General features: G+C 35.3%; 1 protein-coding gene across 1 annotated transcript in view; it reads right to left on the bottom strand.

Annotated features, from left to right (window-relative positions):
* Nucleotides 1–18,760, bottom strand: part of LOC126776480 (hemicentin-2-like) — a 162,284-nt gene that overhangs the window by 17,123 nt on the left and 126,401 nt on the right. Inside the window, exons 6-12 of the mRNA XM_050499028.1 lie at nucleotides 15,288–15,494; nucleotides 14,352–14,497; nucleotides 13,684–13,831; nucleotides 12,418–12,548; nucleotides 10,029–10,188; nucleotides 9,201–9,362; nucleotides 7,797–7,931 (exon numbers count right to left, since the gene is read on the bottom strand). Of these exons, the coding sequence (XP_050354985.1) occupies nucleotides 7,797–7,931; nucleotides 9,201–9,362; nucleotides 10,029–10,188; nucleotides 12,418–12,548; nucleotides 13,684–13,831; nucleotides 14,352–14,497; nucleotides 15,288–15,494 (1,089 nt within the window). The remainder of the gene's footprint in view (nucleotides 1–7,796; nucleotides 7,932–9,200; nucleotides 9,363–10,028; nucleotides 10,189–12,417; nucleotides 12,549–13,683; nucleotides 13,832–14,351; nucleotides 14,498–15,287; nucleotides 15,495–18,760) is intronic.

Genomic DNA, 18,760 nt, shown 5'->3' with positions numbered 1-18,760 from the left:
TTTTTATGAAGCGACAGGTCTTTAATAGTACGTGATACAATTTAGTTCAAGCGATTGAAAATTTTATTTAAACGAACCGAAACCGTTTTTAAAACACTGGCCGGTCAGGCCATTAAAAATAAAACTAATAAAAGATGGCCGTAACTGGACTTTTTAAAAATGGCGCTTTAGAACGCGCGTTTTGAATTTTTCACCTTTGTATATAGTTTAAATGTTACGTTTTTAAAATTTTTAGTTTTGAATTTTTTTTATTTAAGCCTTTATGTTAAAAAAATGTTTTGTTAAAGATATTTCAGAAAACAAAATTGCTCCACTTTTATAAATAATATTAATTATTTAATATCAAGTTTTCAAAATGAATTGTTTCGACAGGTTATATAGGACAGTCTTAATGTGATAGAAAGGATTTATTATGAAAAAATGTTTGATAAAACAACATATTTAAATTATTGAAACATTTTATGTAAATTATTCTTGGATTACTGTAACAATGATTGTGTTAATATATTTATTATATATTGTTAATATATATATTATACGAGTATATTAACAGTAAATTTTTTCGACACAATCTCTTGTATTTATCATACAAGTAACAAAAAATTTAGTATAATTAATCAACCTAAAGATGATAATTGATAAATGACGCCATCAATTGTCGTTGAAATCCATCAAAAACTTACATGAATTGTTACAACAGTCCTAACGATAATTTGTTTCAATTATCTGTGTGTTAATCCATTTTTTAAGGGTTCTAACATTTCTTAGATTTTAATAACCTTCGCAATTAACCCGTATTATATTGTAATAGGTTCATTATTTGACTATTATTTTATTTTTTATATAAATTAGCATATATATGTTATAACATTGTTGTTCGAGGTTTTGTTGTTGTTTATTTGCTTCTTCAATGCGGGTTGGTGGAATACCAATGTGGCATTATTTCAGTGAAATTTGACACATGCAGGTTTCCTCACGATGTTTTCCTTCACCGTCAAGTACAAAATGAATTATAAACACAAATTAAGCCCATGAAAATTCAGTGGTGCTTGCCTGGGTTTGAACCCACGATCATCGGTTAAGATTCACGCGTTCTAACCACTGGGCCATCTCGACGCTTATAGATTGAGTAGGAAATAATCGCGCCCCTTGAAATACAATAGTGCGCGTTGTGGATAAAGTAATATAAAAATAACGTGTGGTTGAATTGTTACTCTCAAATATTTCAAAAGTATAGTTCTTGAATCTATAACTATAAGTATGTATATCTTTTTAACCGTGTATAATAATAATAATAATATCGTGGGACATTTTTCACACACGGCCATCTGATCCCAAATTAAGCTTATACAAAGCTTGTGCTATGGAAACCAGACAACTGATATACTACTTATACTACTTTTTTTTTTGTTAATACATTTTTATATAGATAATTACACCCAGACTCAGGACAAACATACATGTTCATGCACACAAATGTCTGTCCTGGGTGGGAATCGAACCCACAACCTTCGGCGTGAAAGGCAAGTGTTCTACCAACCACGCCAACCGGCTATGTGTGTATAGTACGCGCTAATCTCAGGAAATATCGTAACAATCCGATTTGACTAATAGACAGATTGTATTATGATGAAAGTATAAATATATATTATACTAATATTATAAATGCGAAAGAAACTCTATTTGTATGTTACGCTTTCACGGCTAAATCACTGACCCCTTTATAAAATTTTGTATGAAACAAGCTCGAACCCCGAGAAAGGACATAGGCTACTTTTAGACCTACCACCTACCGCCTACCACTTACACGCGGGCGAATAAGTCTAGTAATTAATAAATATCTTATGTAAATATTGACATGACTGAGTATATATTGTTTCTAATGATACTTTCATGACTGACGACACTATATATCTATCTATCCTCGTTATACTACTTGAAAGTCAGGGCGTGGGGTTAAAAAACGTAAGTCTTTAAATACGAGTTAGTATACTGTAAGTTTTCTCGTTACCCACTTCGTATTGGGCCACGATTTTGCATCGGAACTTTGATCGTATTTTAGAACGTACTCCGATTGCGAATAAGGCCACCCCCACACACTGTGCCACACAACTCTCGACTGTGCCATTAATTTTATTTAACGCATAGAATATTGGCTCGCGACCAACTTAAGTATGCGGATATTTTATAGCCAAATAATTCGGCTTATACGCTTAATTAATATTTATTACTAGACCCGTTCGCTTCGCTATATAAAAAAAAAATAAAATAAAAAAAAATATTAGTCCGGTATTATTGCCTGTCTTATCTCAAAAATATATATTATGGTCATATTTATGTCTTGACGGACTATAAAGAATGCCACTAGAACAAAGAATACTTGGCGGTAGGGCTTTGTGCAAGCCCGTCTGGGTATGTAAGGATAGAGCCACTGCACCCAAATAAAACAAGATGAAGCGAATAATGATGATAATTTGTCTTTAAATATTCTTTTTGCTCACTATTTTGAGCCGGCATTGTAGTTTATGAACAGTGTACGTATTTTAACTATGTTACGATTGCAAGGCTTAACCACTGAACCTTTGATAAAATTTTGTACGAATTCAATCTTTTAAATTGAATTTTTATTAATGACGATTATTCAGAAACGCTTATAGGGAGCCTATTTGATTATGTTTCGTTTTGAATGTGATTCTGATTTTCAAACATTACAGTGTATTTAATAAAGCTTTAAACTTTCTAAATAAAAGTGGAGCATTTTGCTCAATCGTGTGGTATTGACGGGCTACTATGTATTTCACTGTATTTTTTATTATATTCGATAGACAACATTTCAAAACGGTAAGTGACCACCACTGATACCCATATACTTTTTTTTTTTTTTTTATAGAATAGGAAGGTGGACGAGCATATGGGCCACCTGATGGTAAGTGGTCACCAAACGCCCTTAGACATTGGCATTCTAAGAACAACCTTGGGAACTAAGATTTTATGTCCCTTGTGCCTGTAATTACACTGGCTCACTCACCCTTCAAACCGGAACACAACAATATCAAGTATTGCTGTTTTGCGGTAGAATATCTGATGAGTGGGTGGTACCTACCCAGACGAGCTTGCACAAAGCCCTACCACCAGTAATTATAAATATTAACTATCCCTTCTATCAAATGCGTCACCTATCTCGGGAATCAAGATGTTATGTCCTTTGTGCATGTAATAACATTGGCTCACTCTACTTTCAAACCGGAACACAGTAGTATTAAGTATTGCCGTTTGGTGTTTGAATATACGATGATTGGTAATTACCCGGATCAGCTTGTATTCAATAACGCTCCGTATAATCAGCCTTATATGAAATTTTAGTATCAACATTAAGTTCGGATATCGGCGAATGTTTTAATTAAGTTTAAAATTATTAATTTACACACTGACTTTGACAGCATGCCAGCGATCTGACTTCCGGAGTTATCTTTTGATTAGAGCTAGTTACGTAACTTCGCTGTGAGTAATTTAATAAGATTTCACTTAAGTAATGTAATTATTTCAGCATCGTTTTAATAATATCTTGAAATTATGAAATTAATATACTGTCACAGATGTTAGATTATTCAAGTTTTTGTCGTTAATGCTAAGTTAAATACATGTTATATATTTTTGATATGAAACATCTTGGGGCTAAGGCTCCTCTCCTTTTCTACTGGTGGTAGAGCTTTGTGCAAGCTCGTCTGGGTAGGTACCACCCACTCATCAGATATTCTACCGCAAAACAGCGGTACTTGGTACTGTTGTGTTCCGGATTGAAGGGGGAATGAACAATTGTAATTACAGGCATAATGGAAATTACATCTTAGTTCCCAAGGTTGGTGGCGCATTGGTGATGTAAGCGATGGTTAATATTTCGTACAATGCCAATGTCTATGGGCGTTGGTGACCACTTACCATCAGGTGGCCCATATGCTCATCCACCTTCCTATTCTATAAAAAAATATTGGTGACTGATTCGTATGCCATGGCGGTAAACGGACCGTTCTCCGTCGTCGCTATTTTCTCCCTTATGCGTTCTTGGTATTTACTTCGCTATTTTTATAATTTTAATGTTTTTATATAATTAAATCGTTATTTATTTATTGATTGATTGCTTCAATCTTTCTTATTTTTAACCATCAATTTCGGTACGGACGTGATGATCATTTATTTTTGTTCAATGTTTTATATAAACGTTCTTAATAATAAAACGATAATCATGACTAAACAAAATTGACTTGCCTCACTTTCGCTAGCAATCGGTTTTTGTCTTTATTAATGAACTATTTTTCTATCCTTAGAGAAATATATCTGTGAATATACCGAGAATAAGATACAAAAAATCATCAAAATAATTTGATGAAACTATAATTTTACCACGCGTTTTTTTTTTTTTTTATAGAATAGGAAGGCGGACGAGCATATGGGCCACCTGATGGTAAGTGGTCACCAACGCTCTTAGACATTAGCATTGTAAGAAATGTCAACCATCGCTTACATATCCAATGGCGCATTGGATATGTAAGCGATCCAACCTTGGGAACTAAGATTTTATGTCCCTTGTGCCTGTAATTACACTGGCTCACTCACCCTTCAAACCGGAACACAACAATACCAAGTATTGCTGTTTTGCGGTAGAATATCTGATGAGTGGGTGGCACCTACCCAGACGAGCTTGCACAAAGCCCTACCACCAGTAAGCGTGCGGGATCTGGAAGTATTAGTAAAGATATACACATAATATAATTTACTTGGTGGAAGAACATTGTGCAAATCTAACTACCCAAACAAAAGATGTGGGTGGTACCCACTCATCACAGAATCTATTGTAATGATATTAAGTATTGTTGGGTTCCAGTTTGATGGTTGATTGAGTCAGTATAACTAAGAATTTGGGACATAACATCATAGTTTCCAAAGTTGGTTGCGCATTGACGATATAAGGAATGGTTAATTTCAGATAGTGACTATTTATATAAAAAAGGAAAAACAAATCGTTATTACCAATAGGTTTTGGAAAAAGAAGGAAGTTCGCGTGTTACTGTTAAGCCTCTAGTTTTATATAGTTTTTTAAATATCTAAAGAAGCTTAGTAGAGGACACTAGTTGACGTTCGAGAAAATTTAATGAGGAAAAAAGCTGACGGTGACTAGTTTAACAGCGAATGTTTGCTACTAGCCTATTAGATGATATTTCATTTTCGTTTTCCTTTTTAATTGAATAAATAAAAACAAGAAGTATTTTTTAGAAACAATTAATGTCGTTTATATTTTGGTCAACAAAACGCTTGAATAACTAAGAAACTACAATTATTATTTAATATGAAAAAAAGAGATAGATATATCACAATAAAGGTGTGAAATTATGTTTATAACGTACCAAAAAATATTAATGAATTATTTGAAGGGATGATTATAGGAAGTAGGTTTATCAATAGACCTCAATTAATGAATTTCGGACATGGTGGCCAATCTCAAAGGCCAACTTTTGTTATAAAGGTTATAGTGCACAGGTGTGTGCACGATAGATGTACTCCACTTTCTACTTTACTATTATAATCTGATTGGACTACAATGATAAAATTGAGGTCAGACGCAAGACCAACGTAAGTATGCACACACTGCTATTCCAGGTTGTTCCCGAGAATTTCTCCAAACATAAAACCACCTGCACCTTATCTGCACCAACAAGGGAGTTATGATTACTCCTTTAACATAAGCTACACGATCATGAATTTTGAACCGATTGAAGCAATTTCCCTTATGTCTTTTCTAGAAACAGTCGAATACGATTTTTTTTTCTTTAAGACGAACTATTTTTTTTTTTTGGATTAGTATTTAATATTAATATTTACTATTAGGAGTAGATAGCTATGATCTTATTCCATCACACTGATCTACTGCGGATTGGTAAATATAATCTAAAAAGTTTTTTATCTATTGTCGAGCGAAATTATCACCCGCTACCTTCGCGTTAAGATCCACGGAAGTAATCCAGTTGGCCATCTCGGTATTACTATTAAGACCGTTCTCGTTTCCAAATCTTACACCGTTTTTTGTAACAAAGTCCCATAAACGAAGGCATAAAAGAGTTTAACAGTTTGAACGCTTTCGCAAGTTGAAGCTATTCGCTCGTTGTCAATTTACCGTCTATGCTATAAAATCGATTATTTTTATTATTCACGATCGTCATTCGTTTCTCACGAGCGAATTAAAGTAAAGAATTCAGTGAAATTTAGTTTTAATTGTGATATTGGTATTATTATTATGGATAACTTTCAGTTTTTAGTTGGTCTCATACCTTTTGGAAATATGTTGCTCAAGTCGTAGATTCGATTATAACTCTGACTCATTTATATCCGCCAACCTACAGTTGAATAGTTTGCTCGCTTAAGCTTCTAAGCTTTGACCTATGAACTTGATTAGCTTCTATATTGTCAAATTTATTTTCTAATTCTTTAAATATTATAACTATTAAAGTCAATGTTGTATCACTTACTGACATTTCACGATCGTGTTTTACAATGAGTTTTAACTTTGTTCTCGCAGAATAGCTCTACTGGTATTTTTTGCTTGACTACGTCGTTAAAGAGTAGCAAAAAGGGAAATGCATCAAGATAATAAATGGCAGCCACATTGCAAAACCTTTAAAAGGAATTTATTGATTTTCTGGAAATCTACGAATTTACATTTACATTTTGGACTATGATTTTCTTGTCATTTATGTTTAGCATATTCACGATGCTGAATATATTAAACGTATTTTAACATTTGTTACCAATATTTGATTTAATATTATTTGTGTGCTTAACAGAATGACACTTAGAACGGATGTTAGATGAAGTTTAATACTAAGGGTCGAGTTCTCCCTTTTAATATATTCTTTTTTTACAAATTTTAAGTAATCTGCGTCTTATAGTGTATGTTTCATCTGTGTGATGACAGTCATTCAGCCAGGACATTAGTATGTTAATAACTAAAATAATACTTTTCGTAAAATATATGCGAAAAGTTTTCTTAAATTTCCCCTTAAAACCAAACGGTAGCAAAATTCAAAAAACGCTTTTCCCAAACCAGAAATTACTGCTGTATTCGGTTACCGTGAAATTCGCTATAGTTTATGCTACCGTTATCCCCTGAGGGATTTCCGGGGAATCCATTTTTAAGGGATCTTTACTATCCTCGATGGGCTAAATTTTTTCCTTTCTATAGAAAAATAGAGTTCGTTTTGTCTTATCTTTGTCTATACCATTATTTTAGCTATATAGTAATGTTTCGTGTTCATGTCAAAGTTTTATTTTGTTTTATGTATTAGTCAGCAAAATTAGGTTGTAATAGTTTGAAATATAAATACGACGAGAGTCCAATTTTATTTAAATATATTAACATTGAAGATAACTAAAGAAATGTAACAAAATTTCCTGCTTAAGTCCTTAAGATTATTAAAAAATAAATAAATTGAAATTGTCTACATAACTCAATTGTTAATTTTATCGCACACACTGTCAATTCAGTTCAATTTATTTGCTTTAAACATAATATACATGCTTAGTCACTATATTTATGACAAGCAAATATTTTAAGTAATATTAACTATTAAATGTCACGACCTTGAAATATAACAAACAAACCCACTTTTCAACTTATAAAGTTTACATATCCTACTTAAAGCTACCAGCGGTTCTTAATGTTCCAACGAGAAAAATTGAGGAGAATAAGGAAGACTCTCAATAAAAAATCGACTAAAATCTTAAATACCCCAAGCAGCACATACCTGCTGGGACTATCTGGAATACGCATGGCTTCTTCTGCCTCCCGACGCTGTTGGAAGCGCGGCACAATAGGGCGCCATAGTCGCGTTCACTGGCAGCACGGTACCGCAGCTCGCTGATGGTACCACCGGTTGTTACTGTCAAAAGCGCCACAATTAACTCTTATCACTATTATAAATTCACTTTCAATCTACGTGAATTGAGTAAAGCGCTTCTGTTACACCACTGTACTAATAGATGACGCTAATTATGTATTCGTTTCCGAATTGCGTTGATAAGACATTATGAAATAGATAAATATATTAGACAATTTGTCTATTTATTTGGAACAGGCGAAATAAATAATGTATTGGTTTGAAAATATAAAGTATTACGTAAGTATGTTACACTTTTTCAGTACAAGTTACAGTATTGCAATTTACTTTACAATTAATATCGTTTATTCATGACACCCATCTTTGGAGTAAGTTAGTGTAATAGCTTATACTTTACCGACAATTAAGGCGCGCGCCACATTAAAAAAAACAATTTTGAATGTGGCGAGCACCCACTTTTGGCTCTTATTCTTTTACATATAGTATAGGAACAATATTTATAATTGTGTTCTTTTAAATATCATTTTATACCGCTAACATTGATGATTTAAATTGAACCGATAATTGATTGTATTAAAAGTTAGATATGGGTTTAGAAACACATATAATTGGCATGTGCACTAACAGACAAACCGATCTATTGATTAATTGGAAATATTCAACATCGATGTGTTTTTGCTGATACATAGAAATTAATATTTATATCATAATTTAATGTACAAGCGCACTAATCAACGCTAGACATACGAGTATATCACGCCCGCGCACATTTAATTTTACACCAATCACAATTATGGTGCGTGATAAACGCACATATAACTGAGAGTCATGGACCGTTAACAATTATCACGCGTAATTGGGCACGAATCACAATTTATATCACTTCTCGTGATGACAAAATCATTGAAATAGCTATAAGTACAATGATAGTTTTGTGTACGTGAGACGAATAAGAGCAAATATTTTATAGTTAATTTTCTTGATAAATAACTAATCTATCCTATAATAAATTATTATCAGACAAAATCATAAAAACTTTACATGAGAAAGATTTTCTATGATTTGAGGCTTGTGGGTTATAAGAAATGTATTTTATATATGTTTTTAATACTGTAAGTACATATTAATCAGAAGTTTAAACGTTTAAAATTAATTAACAATCGCTATTTATTAATGATGAAAGAAATAAGTAAAACCAATACTGCGTCTTTTATTAAAAGTCTAAGTATATAAGGTTTTCTGGAGTAATCATAAAATCTTTAATATACGTTTTGTTTACGATTAAGTATAATTTTACTATTTTTCACTCACCGTATCTGGCTGGTGATACTTGAAAGCTCTCTCCGCTGTTGTTGAATTGCCAGTAAAAGGCGACATCAGCGGGATCTGCGCTCACTGTACAGCGCACTCGTAGTGGTTCATCTAGTCGCGCACCAATAACGAGCGGCGTATGTTGCGCACAAACTGGTGCATCTGATGATAAGGTTATTATTATTTTATCCATTAATATATTTAATATAATAATAACACAAAAAACTCTGAATATATAATAAAAATATTTATTTATAGTTACGGAAGTAATATCGTAAGTCCTTTAGGGATGATGGAAAGAGAGATGAAGGCCAAAAAAAGCTGATAAAAAGATGTGTCATAAAACAGTTGGGATGACGGCTGACCGGAACGAATGGAGGACGAGGATATACTGCGTCGAACCCAAGTTAATTGGAACCATCTTTCAATTAACTTGGGTTCCTTTGGGAATTATGATGAAGATACATACGATAAAAGTACAAGGAACATCTTAATCAGTAATAATATATAAAGTAACATTTGTTTTTGTAGGAGATTATTTTTCTCTTAAACAGGAGAATAAAGAATAACTCAAACACTAATTAAACCAAGACGTATAAATATACTGCCTTAAGTAACACAAATAATACTGGCAATAAATATATTTCAAAATTCGAAATCGAAATTTAAATATTGGTAGCAACGCAAATATAACAATTTATACGTTAAAAATATTTGATTGACTGCTTGAATCTACAAGTATCATTAAAAATGTCTGACTCTTGAATTTTGTCGATGGTGCTATAGAATCTCATTATCTTATTGTTTTTTTATATTTCTCTCACTTACATTGAACTCGAAGATACACAGCTTGGCTACTCGTCTCTCCCATTTGATTCGCCGCCTTGCACGCGTACAGCCCCCCATCCCTCCTCGTCACCCTCTGTAGCACTAGTGACTTAGTGCTTATGAAAACTCCTGACGACATGTTTTGCGTCACTTGTTGATCCTGCACCGAGTTTCTTTTATTAACCCTAATTAATGAAGTTATTTGTAACCTCTTTCTATGATTTTTTGTTGTTTTATTTCTTTCAGTTTTCTGTGGTATTTAATCAGATGTGTATAATACCAAATACCTCCCCTCCAACTATAGCATGGCATAGCAATATCTGGGGTATTAGGCATGTCTTAATTAAGTTCCTTAGACATTGTTCTTGGTACCGATAATATAACTAGTCGCGATTTTACAAACTCGAAAATTTATGACTGTCTCATTTCAAGTGATTGCATTTTGTTAACGCTGTAAAAGTATAAACGCCATTTTTACACCGCAAACCATAACGCCTAAGATGTTATATGTCTTGTCTCTGTTATTAAGCTGGCAATCGAACTGATAAGCAAGACAAATCATTACTACTTGGCGGTAGAAACACTGTTTTTTTTTTCCAGCCTTTTGCCGTCCGTACACACTGGTACCTAACCTAAAAGACATAACCTACTAAAATCCTAACCCACTGCCCCAGTGGAACATACAATATCTGTTTCATTTAAATTTTTTGTGGGTTAATTTTCGGGCTTCTTTTTACTTTACTTTTTATGTATTTTATCCGGAAGGAAAAACATACACTAGAATCAGCATAAATGTGTATTTAGATTTTTGCAATAAGGTTTTATATGAACACAGTAACGTATCTGAATTTCATCGAAAAAAGGAAATTTAGCAGACTTCGAATAATTTTTCTTCTAAGTACTTTTTAGAGGGTAAATATTTTAGAATAGCAATATATTATTACTCAAAGATCTTATTTTATTTTTCGTATATAAAAAAACCGGTGCGTGAAAATCTGGCATTGTCATTTATATATCACCTTTATATAACAAATATATATATTGATTGATTGACATATCAATGCACCGCCCATATCACTAGGGCTGGCACCTTGAATATTTGCATACGGATTGGTTTTACATACTAAGTTAGCACTAAGTAAGGATTATCAAAATATTAAAGTCCTGGAGTATGAATGTAATATAGTGATGAAGAGGATGAAAAAAATGTATGGAAAACCTTCATTTCTCAAGAAAGAGTTACAGAAATTGACTCGAGCAAAGCCGTGGTTAAAGCGCTAATCTATTACAAACAATGCTTTAAGATCATCCCCAAATTAATTTACTGCGTAAAAAGACGTATCTATAAATGTTCTTTACATTAGATATGAACTTAGTTTATATTTAACCTCAATTTACAGTTATGTTCTAAGTTAGGGTTATTAGCCAATGACTTTGCCAAATTGCTTTCAACTATAATGTCTTAGTTGTTATGTATGTGTGTAATTAGGTAATAAAGTTCATCGACCCATAAACTTCCGACATAATATTGTCGTTAATTAATATACTTTAAAGAACATCATTTAGTTAAAGAAAATTATTTTGTTATCATTATTTTGTTTTTACTGAGCCGAGATGGTAAGAACGCGTGAATCTTAACCGATTATTTTTGTGTTTAAACCCAGGCAAGAACCAATAAATTTTCATGTGTTTAATTTGTGTTATATAATTTATCTCGTACTTAACGGTGAAGGAAAACATCGTGAGAAAACCTGCATGTGTCTAATTTCACTGAAATTCTGTCACATGTGTGTTCCACCAACCCGCATTGGAGCAGCGTGGTTGAATAAGCTCCAAAACCTTCTCCTCAAAGAAAAGGAGAGGAGGTCTTAGCCCAGCAGTGGAACATTCACAGGCTGTTAGTGTTGTACTGTACTGTTGTAATTTTGTTTTGTTAAAACAGTTTTTAGTTATATAGTTGTAGTAACTATAAGAAAGTTTTTTATGGAAATACCAAATAAGCAACTTAATTTTTGTCATATAGCTAACGAGATTATGTGAACACTTTTAAATATAGTTAATTATATTGGTTGTTGATTTCAGTATCAGCATTATAGATATTAATCTTCTGTTTATCGTTAGATATTTATATTAAAAGCCGAGATGGCTCAGTGGAATATGTGTGTCTTAATCTCATGATCGGCGGTGAACGAAAACATCGTGAGGAAATCTGCTTGTATTGGGTGAAAAGTTGCTGCAAGTGCTTTCACAAAACCGCATTGGTTAGCGTGGTGGAATAATCTCCAACCTCCAAAAGGAGAGCAGGCCATAGAAGTAGGCCCTTTACAGGCTTCAATTTTAAATTACTTTTTATTAAATTTGTAATATGTTATAAAATTAACTCACTCACGTTATGGTACCAAGAGGTGCGATGTTCCTTAGGATTCGCTTTGATGTTGCACTCGAAGTAAACGTCGTCGCCTTCCTTGATGTCGTTAGGATTTAGCGTACTGCCCAGGGACATCGTTAGAACTGGCTTATCTGATGAAAGTAAACCCTATTTTTAAAACTTTAGGTTTAATATTGTGTAGCAACGTTTTACGACTTACGTCCTTTGCAAGAAGTAAGTAGTTTGTAAATTGATCCCTCTTGCAGCCAATTTAAAACTTCTTTAAATTTGACAAAGCTGATTTTTAAATTCAGTTTCTATTTCAAGCTTATATGGTTGAATTTGGAGGAAGTCAAATTAAACGAGACAGGAATATGAATATGGAATGGCAAAAATGTTTGTTTGGTAAATACTGAAAAGGAAAGAGTTTGCGCGGTTGTTTTCAAATTGATATGTTTTTATTAAAACTATACTCTATTTAAGGGTATTAAGGTTGCTTTCGTTTTGATATTTTTATTATAATATAATACTTGCGACAAGGGTTGTGATTATTATTAGGTTGATACGTAAAAGGATGAATAGTTCGCTCTCTTTGATATTATGTAATTCCAATATGATACAAATTGTAAATATACATATTTCCTATAATTTTCTTCGAACCTTTACCTTATCATAAGAGTTTCTGAACTCATTGCTTATGTTATCCAAGTTTTTTCATTAAAAATAACACGTTCGAAAATTTAAATATTTCATCCCCAATTTCAAAGTTTTATTCTCGAAGTCTTAAGTGATTGAGGGATCAAATAGTAAATAAAATAATGGGGCTGGTAAACCTTCTATTATTTAAGTTTACACTCTTACTTTTATAATTTTCATTAATTTTCAAATTGTTCTGAACTATACATGGTCAGTAAGAAAAATCTTGACAGTGCGATTCAGTAGTAAGTAGTAAATGAAAGAGCGCCATCTATTGTTATTAGACTAATCTAATTTAACTATCTTGTCGAAAAATAAACATTAACGGCCTTCCTTATACACTAATGACCCACTAAAAGTTTATAAGGCGTAATTTTTTTTATAAAAATATATGTATAACTATAGGTTAGGGTATAGGTTTTGTGGTACAATATTTTCTTAAAATTAAAAAAGTTCAACAAGTATTAATATGGGGATTTTTGAGTACGACCTGAATTTTTGTTTTCTTAAAATAGACACCTTGACCTTTTTGTAAACGATTTCTTTTTTTTTAACGAAATTAATATAAGTAAGTAAGTACAAGTAGCTTACAAACAACACTCATCCTGAAAGAGTCTTCCAAGGCCACTCTTAGCACGGGATTATCAGCTCGACATCTGATCATTACACCATCATCTTCAGGTTGAGGGGACATGGTCAAGCGGCTGACTGTCGATGTGTCATTCGTGATCTCGCTATGCTGAGGGAATTGGAATGGAAACAAGATTTTGTTATTTTTGATTGCAGCGTTTAGATGTAGCATGCTTATTAATGTAGCATTAATGTTTTATTTTCCTTTTTAACGATTCGATTAACGAAATCGATATTTTAGAACCAATAAGATTTTGATTAAATTTGGAAATAAGCAGTCTGATTGATTAATAACTTAAGATTTAAACTAACAAGTGTTATAAAGATTAAGCATTTAGCAATATATGTCTTGAACACATTTCGCCATTTAAATTCCTAAGATTGATGGCTGCTACAAAATATTAATGCTGTAGAAAAACACACATTAATAACACCACTAGAAACACCTGTCACTAATTTTTGGAAACTATATACAAAAATATAGTACCTATGTATATTTATTAATTGTACACAAAATAATATGGAAACTTTTATTTAGATTAGATTATCTGAAATGTCGTTATAAGGTCCCTAAAGATCCATCCCAAGCACTTGGAAACTATTAGCGATTTATATAAACTTCTACCTACCTTTCCTCTTGTGTATCTTCTGTTCTCCCTGTACCATGTGACCTGTGCCGATGGCCGGCTGCCATGCGTTACACACACCAATGTGAACTCCGTATCAGCTGACAGCTCGCCTGGTTTCTCAATTATTGATACCGACGTCGGTCGCACTGTGTATTACATAAATTAATATAATGGAAAACAAATCAAAAAACAATCAAGAAATGCGTACAATCAATTTAATAATAAATTCATCAGAATTATTATAAATATTTGAAATAGAAGCTTATGTACGAGTATCTTAAGTCTCATTTCATATTAGACACCAAAAGTGTAGCGTCAAATACTCCAGCAGTCAAAACATGACTTTTTTTTTTTATAGAATAGGAAGGCGGACGAGCATATGGGCCACCTGATGGTAAGTGGTCACCAACATTGGACATTGGCATTGTAAGAAATGTCAACCATCGCTTACATATCCAATGCGCCACCAACCTTGGGAACTAAGATTTATGTAATGACTATTTATATTTCAACTATATTGCAACATTTTGCGTTGTATTTCTTCGTATTGTTAAATTTAGTATACATTATAAGACTTCGATACATTTATTTAATTTACAATTTCGAAATCTCAAGTTGTGATAACGCCACGTGGACAAATTTTTCTTTCCAAAGACAAACAAAAACGAACAGTAATATAATTATAATATATCGTAAATATAATTGCGAAAAAAAGAGAATGAATGCTATTTACAAGCTTTTATTTACAAAGACCTGTTTGTATTTGTCGGTTAAATCTTGCAATTGAATTTTAAACCAGTTTCAACCGACCAATTGAGTTGAAATTTTGCTCAGCAACTGGCACAAATTTAGAATATATTGTAAATTGTATTTTATACGACAGTTTTTTTACTCGATAATTATGTTTTCAAATGTTAAAAACTTAATTTAACTTACAGTTCATTTCAACCCTAGCAGTTCTCTCATGAGGACTAAGAAGAGCGGTGTTTGTGGCTTGACATTTCACGCTGGTGTTGAGCCAGCTCCTTTCAGCGCCACTGACGCTGATCTTACTTATGATTATCTTGCCATCGTTCTTGAGGATGAGGTGGTCTTCCAAGGGCTTGTTGTCGATCAGCCACGAGAGAGTTGGTTGTGGTCGACCTAAATAAAAAATTAGTTGATTAAGGTAATTAGTTTATAAATGTAATATTATTTTCTATTTTCTTGACGGAGTTGGTTAGCGCCAAGTTCTTTATATAGATAATTTTTATTTTAAATCAATATTTAAAAAGTTTAATTGAAATAAAAATGTTCTTTAATATTTAAATGAAATAAATAATTTCAACATAATTACAGAATGATTGTAAAGTACGAAAGCGTAATTTTAATAATAAGATTTTAAAATAAAATTAATGTGATTATTATTTTTTTTTTTTTTTTTTTTTTTTTTTTTTTTTTTTTTTTTTTTTTTTTTTTTTTTTTTTATATCGCCGGGAGGGCAAATGACTCTACTCCACCTGATGGTAAGTGGTAGTAGAGTCCAAACGCGACGACGGCCAGTACAGACGGGAAAAACGTTCTGCACTAGCCGCCTTCGCCTTGCCGGCCCGCAAGATGCCTCTTCACGCCTCGTTTGAAGGAACCCGGGTTGTAAGAGGAGGGGAATACGTGAGCTGGTAAGGAATTCCATTTTTTGGAAGTGCGACAAAGAAAGGAGTTGCCAAATTTCTTTGTTCGCGATGGAATTGATGTCACAGTTAGGCGGTGACATCGAGAACCAGCCCGCGTGGACTTAAGAAGGAAGGGGGAAGCAGGAATTAGAGAGAATAATTCCTCAGAGCACTCGCCGTGATACAGTCGATAGAAAGCGCTCAGTGCTGCTATCTCACGACGCAATTGTAAAGGTTCAAGGGTGTTTGTGACCTTTACGTCGCCAATAATGCGTACGGCACGTCGCTGCAACCGGTCCAAGGCCTCAAGTAGGTACTTAGCGGAGCCATCCCAAAGGTGCGAGCAATATTCCACGCAAGACCGTACCTGTGTTTTGTACAGCAGGCACAGTTGTTGTGGCGTGAAAAAGCGCCGCACCTTGTTCAGAACTCCGAGTTTCCGTGAAGCTGTTTTTATAACAGCCTCGATGTAATCCCTTGGACTAAGGTCGCAGCGAACGTCAATCCCCAGCATGGCGATTTTGCTTTGCATCACCAGCGGAGTACCACAGAGGGAGGGAAGAGGGGAAAATGTTGACTTTTTCGCCGTGAGAGCGCATACCTGTGTTTTCTTGGCATTAAACTCAACAAGATTATCAGAGCCCCATTTGGCGATGAGATCTAACGTCCTATCGAGTTCAATGACAAGATTCTCCCGCCTCTCCTCAGTTTCCGCCCGCCCAGCCACTGCGCGTCCGTGGTATCCACCATGCACTGTACTATCATCTGCATAGCAATGTATGTTCCCAAGGGAGAGCATATCATTGATATGCAAAAGAAAGAGTGTGGGAGATAGCACAGATCCCTGGGGGACCCCAGCATTCACTACATAGAATTGTGAAGCGCAACCATCTACTAAAACACGAAGGCTACGCTTGTGTAGGAAGCTGGCAATCCAGGTGCATAGCTGAGCAGGCAGACCATATGCCGGTAGCTTGGAGAGAAGACTTCTGTGCCAGACCCTGTCGAAAGCCTTGGAGATATCGAGGCTGACAGCCAACGATTCTCCATGCTTGTCGATAGCTTCACCCCAGAGGTGTGTTACGTACGCTAGAAGATCACCTGTGGACCGTTTTGGTCGAAAACCGTACTGACGATCATTAATTAGACAGTGATCTTCTAGGTAATGGATCAGTTGGTTGTTTAAAATCCGTTCCATCACCTTACAAAGTACTGAGGTGATAGCTATTGGCCGATAATTTGCCGGGTCAGACCGATCCCCTTTTTTGGGAACCGCTTGCACATTAGCTCTTCTCCAAGCCTCCGGCACACTTCCCGAAGAGAGAGAAAGTTGGAACAGGCGCGTTAACACAGGAGACAGCTCCGCTGCGCACTTCTTCAGCACTATGGCTGGTATTCCATCGGGACCGCTAGCTTTCCGTACATCAAGTGATTGCAGCTCCGCACGCACATCACGTTGCCTGATTTTAATGTCAGGCATCGTATGGCCACATGCAGGTATTGTAGGTGGCAGTGCACTACAATCATCGATGACGGAATTGTCGGCAAAGAGTTTAGCCAGGAGATCAGCTTGCTCTTGCGGACTGTGAGCTAGCGATCCGTCCGGATTTCTGAGCGGTGGCAGCGAAGGTTGGCAGAAATTGTTTTGCACAGACTTGGTCAGACGCCAGAAGCTACGGGAGCCCCTAGGATGCGAAACAAGGTCATGACCAATCTGTACAATGCGCTGTGCATCCGCTCTCGTGTATGCCTTTCTACAGGACTTGGAATTTTTATTATAGTTTGCTTTCAGTGAGTCAATGTTAGATGCCCCGCTAATGCAGCCGTTGATCCACTTGCGATATGCCGCCTGCTTAGATGATACAGCATCGGCAAATTCACGAGTGAACCAACGGTTACGCGTACTCCTACTGACGAGATCTGAGCTAGGAATGTAGTATTCCATTCCCAGCATGATCTCGCCAGCAACAGCAGCGGCACTAGCTGTCGGGTCATTCCCACTGAAGCAACGTTCCTTCCAAGGGACAGACGCATAGTAATCGCGCATACCGTCCCAATCCGCCGACTTATAGTGCCAAACGCGACGTTTGCATACCGCTAGTGGCGGCAGCTTGGCCTGTGGCACTCTGGTAGAAATAAGGCTGTGATCCGAAGAGCCAAGAGGAGCCTGAACCACAACCTGATATTCCACCGGGTGAGAAGTCAGCAGAAGGTCCAGTAGAGAAGGTGCTTGCCCATCAATGTCTGGGATCCTGGTGGGCTGATCAACCAGTTGGGTCAAGTCATGTGTGAGAGCAAAAGCATGAGCAGTCCTTCCAGCGTGGTCAGTTTTGAGGGATTTCAACCAGGATTCGTGGTGAGCATTAAAGTCCCCCAAAAACACCAATTCCGCGTTAGGAAATTGCTCTTGCGCAGCATCTGCCACCCGACTAAGATGGTCAAATAGTCGGCTTGTCTCCAAGTCACCATTGTGGGATCTGTAGAGGCACACGTAGACTCGGCTCTGACGAACCAGGTCCACACGTACCACCAACATGGAGAAGGAGGGGTCCTCCAAGCAGCGCAGTCGGTGACAGCAAACATCCGTCCTGACGAACAAGCATACTCCGGCTTTCGCTTTGAAGGATTCTTCAAGCGTGTAGCCGGGATAATTAAGGTAGCTGGTATCGGCAGGACGGAGTATTTGTGTCTCCGTGAGAAACAACATTGCTGGCCGTGCTGTCTCGAGATGGTGGTGGACAGCGTTGAGGTTAGTGT

Source organism: Nymphalis io, chromosome 20 (assembly GCF_905147045.1).
Source record: "Nymphalis io chromosome 20, ilAglIoxx1.1, whole genome shotgun sequence".
NCBI classification, from domain to species: Eukaryota; Metazoa; Arthropoda; class Insecta; order Lepidoptera; family Nymphalidae; genus Nymphalis; species Nymphalis io.
The sequence above is the reverse complement of the archived record's forward strand: the minus strand, read 5'-3'. Positions and strand labels throughout refer to the sequence as shown.